Below are 12532 nucleotides of genomic sequence, written 5' to 3' on the forward strand. Positions count from 1 at the left end.
TTAAAAAACAAAACAAACAAAACAAAACAAACAAACTTTGCTATACGTGTTTCAATCCATAAACATATATAACAATTTTTACTTATCAATTTTTATGTTAGAATGTATTCATGAACTTTGAGGTTTGTAAGATTTATAGTTGGAGTTTGTGCAAGTATTTGGTCAGGAATATAATTATGTGCTCTCTACTGTGTGAGCTAATGATAAGTTTGTTAGAGAAGCTTAAAATGTAATATCAACTTTCTCATTATTTTTATTTTTTTATAAGAGTAGACCACAAATAGAGAAGTTCTATTCTATTCAAAATTTACAATCAACTTTCTTCTTCTTTTCTTTCAATCTATAAACGTCTCACACAACTTTCATCCGCCAACTTTGTATTAGCTAAAATCATATTACATGTTTAATGTCTATTTCAGTGCAGATTTGTATGTAATGTTTCTTATTGGCAGATTTATGGACACTGAGAACATTCTCTATTAGTTTGAACTCACATGTCTATAACAAAAACTACTCAAAGAAGAGATAAACCAGTGCATCGCACGGGTTAACGATTAGTTGAGTTTTATATAGGAAGAGCTGAATAGGGGAAAAAAATTAAACAAAAAATTATTAATTATATAATATGGTTTTAAATATATATAATTTAAAATTTATATATATATATATATATGGGTCGGGTCGGATCGGGTTAGACGGGTTATGATTGTTATAACCCAAACCTAACCTAATCCACTATTAAAAGAAAATTCATAACCCATCCCAACCCAGCCATCCTTAAAAACCAACCCAACCATGGATTGGATTGGGTTGAGTCGGTTTTGGCATATTGGCGGGTTGGTTGTACACCACCCCTAAGTAAAATCAGTAGAGTAGTAGAGTAGGCTTATTTTTGTGGTTTCCAACTAAACAATTATTTGAGTCAAAGCAAACCAAAAAAGAAAAAGAACTAAAGTAACTATGAGTATGACTAGAATACAGTACTATAGCCATAGGTCCTTAGCATGGCGGAGTAGTTTAGTACAAATTTAATCTATTATAATTTGATAATAGTAATTTGTTAATTGATATTAGTGGCTTGGATAATTAAATTAAATTAAATTATCATTATAAACTTGTTTATTCTATCAATTTGAGCTATTGAGATTATAAAATTTAATATTCAAGTTTTCATATTCTGCAATAATTTATGGGGAAGATCTACAATTGATGCAAAAATGACATGTTGTTTGTCGCAATTTAGTTCAAAATCATTTATAAGTGATTTTTAGTTCCACAAAAGAGTGTAGGGCACAACTTTTTAAAGTTACAGTTAATTTGTGAAATTATATTTTGTTTTAGTCATTTTTTTTTATACATAAGAACTTTATTGTGCTTACCTTGGCCCATTTCTTGGCTCGGCCATGGCCATGACCGTGACCAGTAGAAAGACCAGTGAAAAAAGAGATGTAGTGCTCGAAAGCCATGGTCTTTGTTTGTTCTAATAATTACATGACTCTTTTTTCAACCGATGTTCATAGAAAGAGCCCTTTTGATATAGTTGAGAATTGAGATATGATTCATATAATTTTCAGATTAAGCCGTTACGGAAGGGTCTATTTTTGGTACTTTTGTGATGGACAATTTTTGTTTTTGTTTTTCCTGCAACTTAAGTGTTTGACTAGATACCACCTTAACCTCTTCTTCATTTTTATTTTTTATTTTATTTTATTTTATTTTTATGTTTTACGAATTGAGAGGATAGGATGGGTTGGTTTGTGAGGTTTACCTTAATTATAACAAGGCAGTGTTTGTTACACATTGCCTGTGCACTAATCATTATCCTTATAGCAAAACTTGTGTGTGTGTTTTTTTGTAAAAGCATTTTTAAGGTACAATTTGAAGTGACAAGCTCTACATATTTTAGGATAAATAGTTACTCATAATCGGATTGGGATCAGCTGTAATATCACTTGATGCAATTAATTACAATGAATGGTTAAGATTAAGAGTTGGAAAAATCAACTTTCAATTTCAATCATTAAATAAAAAAAAAATATTAAAAGAAAGTAAAAGGTTAAAAATATAAAATATGTTGTGAAGGAATGGGGTTAATTGTATGGTGCAATTTCACCTAATCTCAATTCCTCAACATCTATGTGGCTATTAACACAAGTTAACTATTTACTACGGTATTTAAACTAAGCATCAACTATTTTTGAACAATAACAACCAAAATTTGTCCAAATAATGGCAAAAACAACTCAAATAATAACAAGAATAGTACAAATGACATCAAATAAACAAAATATTTAACAAAAAAATCCATTCAAAACAAAAAATGAAAACTCTCAATCAATATTACTCATTCCTCAACAATAATCACTAATTTCATTTTCCTAAAAAATGTACTAAGAGAGATACTATCTCTCCATTTTTCTCTTCTACTCTATATATCATAATTTCAGACTTTCTCTCACTTTATTACTCTTATCTCAAGATTTTTAATTCTCATTTTCTCTTATCACTCAAGTTTTAATTTTTCATTTTGTTAGTAGAAATAAATAGTAAAATTCACGCATTTAGTTATTTGCGTTGTTTTTCTTTTTTCTTTTTTAATGTCGATATATTCAAGTTCTATTTGTATTAAACTTTGTATAATTAAGTTTCTTATAGAGAATGATGAAAAGGAATAATGAAGAAAACAGTAGCAAGAACTCTTTTGAAAAGCTAATCTAAAGATTCTAAACTAATACTATATTATTCTATAGGGATAAATGTCAAGATAATTTTTTTTTTCTTTTAAATAAGTTTAAGAATAAAATATTTTATCATGTATTACAATGGCACAAGAAAGAGCTATACCAGACACAAATGCTACAAATTAACATGGCCTCCCATAAAAAAATACCAATTAAAGTTCTACAAACTCTTCTTCAGTGAATTATAGTTGATAGATACAAACAATTGCTAGCCATTTCCTCCAAGAACGCATCAGTTTCGGCCAAGGGATTGGTCTTGCCAGATTCCGAGAACGCGTCGTCGCATGTCACGTAGTTGGTCAGGGCGGCCGAGAGGTTGATATTCAGGGTAGGCAGGTCATGTCCCTCGAGGCCATCCAAGCCTGATTTGAGGTTGTCAATGGATTCCTCAAAGTTCTCTATGCAGACATCAATTTCCTCTGAATTTCCTTCCTTAAGAGCCAACTTCTTTGCATTTTTGCTAGCGTATACCAATTTGTGAATGGCTGAAACCATGGCATCATGAGGGTCAGTCAGGTTACTCACAATAGCTTGGCAGAATTGCTTGTTATCAGCATTTTTGCATAGGTCATTTGGGTCCATGACGATGGCACGGCCATGAGAGTGGCCAGCAAGGAGGATGGTGGTTGTTGCTAAAAAGACCAGTGAGAAAAAGTTGTAGTGCTTGAAAGCCATGGTTTTTGTTGGCTTTAATAACTGCAAGTCTACAACTTCCTCTCTCTCTCTCTCTCTGATACCAAAGTTCTAAGAAATAGGGCTTTTTGATATGGTGGAGAAGTGATTTATACAAATTTCAGAAGGCCGTTGGAGAAGTTTCTTTTTTTGGTTAACTTCTTTAATTTCTTTTTTTGTTGTGAGAAATTACTATTATTATTATTATTTTTTTTAACAGCGAAGTGTTTGGCTAAAAACCACCTGAACTTTTTTATTTTTTACAAAAATTGAGAGGAAAAGAGGGGGCCTGGTTTGTGAGGTTTGCCTTATTTAAAGCAACACTTTTGTGTGTGTTTTTAACTTTTTTAAGGGAAAAAAATTGAAGTGACAAGCTCGACATACTTTAGGCCATATAATTACTTTGCAACAAGGTGGTTATCAACACAAGTTAGCTATTTGTGTTTTTTCTTTGGTTGAGAAAAACTATAAATAGCTAACTTGTGTTTTTTTTTTTTTAGTTTTTCTCAACCAAAGAAAAAAAAGAAAAAAAAAAAGCTATCTATAGTGGGCTTTGAAATAGAGGGGATAAGGATTTTGAGGAGCTTTTTAAAGATTTTGCCATCAAAGATCAAATATATATAATCTATTTATCTATAATATCTTATAAGAGTTGGATTTCAAAATGAGTAATGCTATAGATTCTGTCTACAATATTTTCACAATTAATCATAAATGATTAGTTATTATTGGTTCTAATTTGAACTTATCACTGAAATTATTTTTCTATCACACCGATAACAACCTTTAACAACTTGCCACATAGCATTTGTTGTGAAAATATTGTGGACATATCATTTCTCTTTTTACAAATTGTTAATGTGGTCAAATTCTTACTAGTTCATCTAAGCCCATCAATAACATCACTTTTTCATTTACCAATAACTACTCATCACATTAGCAATTTGTAAATTTTTTTATACAATAGTTTGTATCTCTAACATTATTCTTTAAAACTGGTAGATCATACTACATTGACATGTGTACCTTTACTCAAGGACAAAACATTAACATGTAGCAAAATTCTCAATAAATTTTAAGGTGATACAAACTAATAATGTTATGTGACAAAAATTTTAATTTGTTTAAGTGATAAACTAATCCAAAAAAAAACTCCTAATATAATGCACTTTTTTTATAGCTATGATAAAAGTTTGGAGAAATTACATTTTGCCCATGGTTTGCCCGAAAAAACACTTTGCTTACTTGTAATTTAAAAATTGACACTTTTCTCATCTAAGGTAAACTCTGTTTATCTCCGGTTATCTACCTTTGTTAAAAATAGTGGAAATTTTGTATTTTTGCTACCCTTTTATGTTTCTCTCCTCTCAAAATAGAAAAAACTAAAAAGTCAAAAGAAAAGAAAATATAAAAGCTAGGTTTTGTAAAAATTAAAAACATTCTACCAAAACAATTATTTCTGATTTCTGTATTCCATTTTTATTTTTATTTTGTCTTTCTTTTATTCTTTCAGTGTTGTTTTGGAAGGTTTTTATGTTATATTAACAAGACGTTGGCTTTGACAGTTAGAGATAATCAGGCATGGGAATAAGTACCTCTCGGTCCTTTTCTGAGAAATTAAGAGTTTTGGTAAAATTTTGGAATTTGACTGATTCATTTTTCAAATTCCATTTCTCAAAGTTTAAGTCAGGAATGCGTGCACTTCAAAGTTTAGTCACTTTGCTTGCAAGTGATTCTTTATCCTACACAAAACTGAAGACTTTTTTTTTTTGTTTTTTAGTGATAGTTTGGATTGGGATTTCAGTCATGTTTGCGTCTCTCTCAATAGGTACTATGCATTGTTTATAGGACTCATAAGTTATTTAATTCAGCAAAATTTTCATTAAAACTGGGTTCCATGGCACTATTCACACATTTAAAAATTATTTTGCTACAGTGTTTTCAGTTTTCAATTTTTAGTAATAAGCGGTATCCAAATAAACTTGTCTAGCATTTTTTAGGTACTACAGTGTCCCCATGGATTGTAACACTAGATGCTCTTGAACCTTTTGCTTGAAATTCAGATCTTCTAGATTTTGTAGAGTACTTTACTAAATAGATTTCCTTAAATCTTAATCATTCTTTAATGATTTAATGGTCTAGATTTTTCCATGTTAGCATTCCACTAATAATAATTTTAATTGTTTTGTTTGAAACATTATTTTATTATTTTAATAGTATTGTTAGTGGAATGCTGACATGGCAGAATCTAGACCATTAAATCATTAAAGTGTGGTTAGAATTTAAGGAAATCTATTGATAGAATACCCTAGAAAATCTAGAGGATCTGAATCCCTTTTGCTTGTGATGCTCCCAAATAGGTAGCTTATCATCTTAATCTCACACTAGTCTCATCACACGTGCTTCGTGTGTGCGATGAAGCTTTTTTTAAGCAAAAAAAACTTGTGTTTTTATTTTTTATATATAACTTTTATTTTGAGAATCTAATTTATAAGTGGATAAAGTAATTTGAAAATCAATAGGAGTATAGTCCTATTTTTTACTTTTTAGGCAATATTTTAATGGGAGTTAGAGTTATATTTTTACTGGATTGTCCTCTAGTTTATCTTTACATAAACATGGGTGGGTGGGGGCTTTTTTGAACCAAAAAAAAAAGAGGAATTCAAACAAGAAAACCCTTAAATAGTTGTATAGATAACATGACAGTTTTTAGGTTCATTATGATGTTCCCAAATTTCTTGCCTGGAAGACGTGGCAAGATGCTATACAATGTGTGGTTAAATTGCAGAACACTCCTTCGTTGCCATATCTTGCTGAAAAGATATCCAAGAACTATGACATTTCTTTGGAGGTAGTATCCAAATGCTGTGTATATGTACAGTTAAATTGTTTTTTATACTTTATAAATTGCATCATTGAAAGATAGAGTACAAGAATATAATAGAAAAGAGCAGAGAGAATAAAAGAAAGACAAAATAAAAATAAAAAATGGAATACAGAAATCAGAAATGATTGTTTTGGTTGAATGCTTTTAATTTTTACAAAAACTTAGCTTTTAGATCTTCTTTTCTTTTGATTTTTTAGTTTTTTATATTATGAGAGGAAAAAGATATAAAAGGTTAACAAAAATACAAATTTATCTCTGTTTTTAACTGGTAACAACTAACCACCTATGATTTATTATGAAAATATTATGAATGTGACACCTCTTTTTTATCTTATCATAATCATTACAAGTTGATAATTTCTATCTTATCTCTAAGGATCAGACTTGGTTTGAACTTTTTGTTTTCCTATAAAAACGATAGCTAAGATCATCTATAGGGTAATCTTTCCTCACTGAGATAAATATCTACCCAATTAAGAAGATGCACCGCACCATCCATTGATTTTCACAATCTACCACCAGATTTGTGAATCAAATTTTTCTCTGCCCCATTTAACATCACCAAGCACAGCAACCACACCCTAACGTTGCCGAGTTGCATTTTTTTCTTGTTTATAGCCTTATTCTTCTCTTCTATTTACGTATTGCATATTTGATGTTAATCTTAATTTCCAGATAAAAACGATAGCTAATTCTGATTTCTAATTACTCTGGCCCATTTAAATCTGCAAGTCACGTATTAAAAGCATCCCTACTCCGAGAATGATGAAACTTCTCTTAGAAACTCCTTGGCAATCTAATGCTCACCGCACTCAAACGTAAAAATTTGGCTCAATATCCAGCCAACGCCGCCTATCTTGCTCCTTTTCTCTAGAAATTAGTAATTAAGAAGAGTTAATGCTTAACTACTAATTTTTAGAGAACATTAATTAATGGGATGGCAATAAATGTTTTTAAGCCCTTAGATCCGATAAAAGTCAAAGGTCTAGAAAAAGTGTAACTTTTATAAAGTTGCATAAAATGTAACTTGAATTTATCTCATATATTTATGGCAAAATATAGAAGAAAAGTTTAAATACAATTGAATGGATACTCAAAGAAGTCAAAAAAACAATGTGTAAATCAATTAAATTGTGAGTAAAAATTGTTAGTGGATAATAAAGGTCTCTTTGGATACCATTTATTGCTAAAAATTGAAAACTGAAAATATTGTAGCAAAATAATTTTTAAATGTGTGAATAGTACTGTGAGATCCAAATTTATATTGAAATCTATGTTTGGATGACTTTTATGGATCTGTGAATAGTGCCATGGGACCCACCAATTTTCAGCAAAATGCAGAACCGCACATTCTTAATGCTTTCCAAACGAAGGGTTAATTGTCTACCAATATTTTAGTTATAATACCATACATGCATACACCGTTGATGTGGTTTCCGGCCATTTGTTGTATTCCTCGTTCTAATATTCTTCCTCAATCTCTTTATCTTCCCCAACTTTTTTGGTTTTCTTCCTATCTTTATCCCTCCATTAAGGCCTCCGTACGTTACTACTTGACAATAATTATAAAGCCAATCTCAGTTTCTCACATTATGATTTGAATGTTGTGGCTGCTATAAGCATTGGCAGTAGCCTTGTGTTCAATAGATGATTGTCCTTTGTCCAGTTCCAAGGTAAGTTTTTATGAACTATGAATAAGGAAAAGTTGTATGTTACCTCACTTTATTACCTTAAACAATATCTCATATACATTTCGCATCTTAAACTATTATCATTGTTATACTTTGTACACTAACGTTAATAAGTTTGCTATTAATTTAGATAAAAATTCAAAATTTATGGTGTAAAGTGTAATCAAGAATATAGTAGCAAACTTGATGTCGGGATGCAAACTGTAACAAAGATCATAGTTTAGGGTGCAAAACTTGTACTTGAAAAGTTTAGGGTCTGTAATCAAGGATATAGTTTAGGGGAAAGAAAACAAGATTCAGTGAAGTGAGAAATCTCTCCAAAGATTACCATATATTTTTTCCACTCTCAAAGTGGTAATGCGCAATGTTCGTCTCTCCATTCACAAGATGAAGTTGTACCATTAGATGAGTGGCTTATCTTCTGGATAATGAGCATTTTTAACATGATCCTTATCAGAAGTTGATGATAGAGGATAGTGCCATAAGTCAACAAGAAATTCATAACCATGTCTACCTGGCTTTGAAAAAGAGTTACGTAGATTAAAAAAAAATTCAGGTGAAATTACATTTGCTTTTTAGTTGAATATATATCAATACAATATTATAAAAATGACTAATGACATTGGTCTCCATTTTTTGAGATTAAGACACTATTTTATAACTATCATCATCTAGTGAAAAATTGACTTGATTTCTTCAAAAATCAAAAAGAATTTGTTTCCAAAAAAAAAAAAGAACCAAGTCATGAAAGAGAAAATATGTTTTTTAATTTGGTTTTTTGTTTTCAGAGATAGTCTATTTCTCTCTTGTCAACATTGGATTTCAGGTAATATAATTTGGATTTAGGTGATGAATTTGTCTGTAAACTTATTAAATCTTATTTTACTTTAATAGAGAGAAAGGATGAGTCTATTCACCTTTTATGTGTTTGAGAGATTGAAAATTTTGTATTCTTAAATTGCTTCAAATAGAGAAAAATGTATTAACATAGTGCATAACATTTGAATACAGGTTAATTTTTTAAAAATGATTTTATTGATTAAGATTTTTACATTATGCGATAGATAAACAACGCATTGTATTAGTTGATAAAGGGGGGCTTAAAATGTTTTTGTTTTTGGACCTCATTTATTTATTTATTTTGTTACACTTAAGACAAATAATATATTCCATTGATTGATATAGGACCTTCTATTTAAGGGCCTTAAGTGGCCTAAAGATTGAACCATAATAAATAAATAACAATTATATCTATCAATATGTATGTTCTTGGAATATTAATAATAACTTTTCTTTAGAATTGACCAATTGATTCCTCCACTTACTTCTATTGTGTCAATTTTAATTACTATTCTCGGAATTCTTCTTATTTATAGTGACAATTATATGTCTCATGATTAAGGATATTTAAGATTTTTTACATGAGTTTTTTCATACTTCAATGTTGGGATTAATTACTGGTGCTAATTTGATACAAATTTATATATTTTGAGACACCCAATTTGATTTTCCTATGGAATTTGGGAAACAGAGGAAAAGGGAGAGTTGGTAGAAATGCAGTTGAAGTTATTCTCAAATTTTGATTCAATATTGATCAATAAACAAAATCAAGATCTTTTCTTCTTCTTCTTCTTCTTTTTTGCTTCAATATTTTTCTCCAGATTTCTCCATACAAGTCGATCATGCAATTGAAAATAAAGGGAAGGTTGAAGAGGAGAAAGCATACATCTCTTGTGCCCCCTCCATAGCGCAAGCCTATAAGATAATTTTTAATTGAAGAGAAATGTGATCTCCGTAGAGTTAGGGATGTCAAGCATAAACATTAAGATGTCTTAGGCTTTAGTATTAACAGATCAAGATTCTTTAGACTTTTTAGGAAATTCTCTCAAATAAAATTTTGTTAGACTTCGACATTTGTTTTATAATAAAAGGCATGTCATTCATGTCATCAATATTCCACAAATAAAATTCCTCAAAATGATTGTTCAATTAAAAATATTTTCACACTTAATTATTAATTATGCTTTAAATGAATAAAATAAGCACGATAAAGAATCATAGACAATGTTGGAACAAAAACTTCTTTCATGCATGGCACAAGGAGCATTTTCCCTGCCTATTACAAAGTATACGAACAAATGACAAACCCCTATACATATACTAACAAATTTTTCATGCACCTCAATACTACAAGGCCTCTTCTTTAGCGAGTTAGACTAGCCAAATACAAACCATTGCTAGCCATTCGTTTCAACAACTTGTTGGTTCTGACCAGCGGTGAGTGTCTGCCGAAATCCGCGAACGTGTCATCGCATTGCTCGTAATCCGACAGTGCCGCAGAGAGGTTGATGTTCAGGCTGGCCTTGTCATGCCCCTTGAGGTTTTCCAAACACGTGAAGAGGTTGTAAACGGCGTCGTCATAGATCTCATTGCAGTCACTACTGCGGAACTTGCGAGCCAACACTTTGGCCTTTGCGGTCTTGAAAATCAGTAGGTTAATGGCTGATCTTGTGGCCGAATGAGGGTCCTTCAAATTCTTCACGGCGGCATGGCAGACGGCCGGGAAGTTAGCTTTGCTGCACAGGTTTACGCTGCGAGCCTGGCCGGCAAGAAGGAGAGTTGCCGTTGCCAGAAAGACCAGTACTGTGAAAGAAGAAGTCATGGGCTTGTTTTTTTTTGTTTTTTTTTTTTTTTTTTTTTTCTCTTGGCTCTAATTAATTGATAATTACTGATTTTTCAGACTCTCTTCCTTTAGTCTCTATTGCATGTGAACTTGAAATGTCAAGGCTTGTTAAGTGTATATATAGTACAAGGTTTTTTTGACAGTTGTTAAAGAGAAATGGCTGTTTGGATGTTTCTTAAAACTTGTCACCTTGATTGGTTTTGAACTTCATTACAATTTTATGTCAATATTAGGTTACTTTCTTGATTTCTTAAAACAAGAAGTTTGATTCGAAACAGAAATAACTGTTTTTAGTTTTTTTACTATGTTGAGCGAATAAAGATTAAAGATGAGTTGCCTTGTGAGGATTACCTTGAATATAGCAAATATTTTGTTTAATTATTTATAGCCTTGCGAGGAACAGATTAAAATTTGCGGTCTCTAAATTAAAACCCCTTAATTATTAGCTTGCATGGGGACAAATTGGTTGTAATGTTGTTTTTTCTTTAGTAAAAACCTTAGAATCTTGGAATTCTTGATTGCTCTTGCCCTCATCATTAATGATATATATGTAGTGCGTGTCTGGCAACTTATTAAAAGCTAGTTTTTTTTTTTTTGTTAAATTATTCAATAATTGTTACTTTTAGTTTGTCTATGCTTTATTTCAAACCATTTAACTTTTATTTTTATTTTTTTGGATAAACTATATATTTGGTCTCTCTATCCTTTATATCATATATTAATTTAATTCATAATCTTTCAATTGTATTAATTTGGTTTGTTTCTCAAAAAAAATATATTAATTTAGTCTCTAACCTTTTAATATCATGTCAATTTAGTCAATACCGTTATCTCTTGGATGAAAATTGTTGACACGCCAAACGGTCAAAATAAAAAATTAGTTTATTGCCACATCAATGAAAACTTTTTTTTTTTTTTTAGTTGTTTGTCACGTCAATAATTTTCATCTAAGAGATAACAACAAAGACTAAATTAACATAATATTGAAAGGTTAGGGATCAAATTGATACAATTGAAAGGTTATTGACCAAATTGAAAAATGGTCTATAGGACATGGACTAAATACGTAGTTTACCATTAAAAAAAAAAAAAAAACTAACTTTAGCTTTTTAAGGTAGAAAATGAAAATTTATCGGTTAATTTTTGGTCCCTCATTCAGGTAGCGATTTGGCCAATAAAAAAAATGATTAAAGAAAATTTATGGACAAAAACGTTGCAACAAATGAAAACTTAACAGGATTAAAATGATAAAAATCAAAATCAAAATTCACCAAACTTGAAATATGTAATTTACATTTTGTCTTTTTTATTTTTATTTTTTAAGTTATTGGTCTTTCCAAGACAAAAACTACGCCATCTGTTTGCTCATGATTCGATATTTAACAGCATTTTAGGGTTTTTTTTTTGAGAAAGGGCATTTTAGGAGTTGGCTCCGTTTCCATAATGAAATCTTTTAAGTACCATCTTTTATCTTTATGAAATCTTTGGTCCATGTAAAAAAAAAAAAAAGTGTCTATAAACCATATAATAAAATTTTCTTCCATAGTTTACCCACGCAAAATGAGTGTCAATGTGTCATAGTTACAGCAAAGGCATGCTAGACAACCTTTTATATTCTAGACAATCAAATCACCATACGCTGGAAAATCGCTTAGAGGCGTGCATTTGAAAATTCTTTTAGGGAATACACATCTATACATCATTTGAAGATGACTTTGAACCAAGAATAATCATTGACAAGAAGAAAAACGATATTTTTATGAACATCCACTGAGGCAAATTGTACAGAATCAAAAAATGATATGCCATGTACTATAAGTGGGATTCACTTTGAAAAAAAGGATTGTAACTATCATTT

The 12532-nt window shown here is 30.4% G+C and overlaps 2 protein-coding genes across 2 annotated transcripts; both read right to left on the reverse strand.

The window, feature by feature from the left end:
* Window positions 1-2857: 2857 nt before the first annotated feature.
* Window positions 2858-3477, reverse strand: LOC115978661 (pectinesterase inhibitor 12-like). The gene has a single exon (XM_031100498.1). The coding sequence runs from the start codon at window positions 3414-3416 to the stop codon at window positions 2916-2918; it is 501 nt and encodes a 166-aa protein (XP_030956358.1). The 5' UTR covers window positions 3417-3477; the 3' UTR covers window positions 2858-2915.
* Window positions 3478-10194: 6717 nt separating this feature from the next.
* LOC115981159 (pectinesterase inhibitor 12-like) lies at window positions 10195-10653 on the reverse strand. Its single transcript, XM_031103333.1, has one exon. The coding sequence runs from the start codon at window positions 10651-10653 to the stop codon at window positions 10195-10197; it is 459 nt and encodes a 152-aa protein (XP_030959193.1).
* Between the last annotated feature and the right edge of the window lie 1879 nt (window positions 10654-12532).

Source organism: Quercus lobata, chromosome 3, assembly GCF_001633185.2.
Source record: "Quercus lobata isolate SW786 chromosome 3, ValleyOak3.0 Primary Assembly, whole genome shotgun sequence".
NCBI classification, from domain to species: Eukaryota; Viridiplantae; Streptophyta; class Magnoliopsida; order Fagales; family Fagaceae; genus Quercus; species Quercus lobata.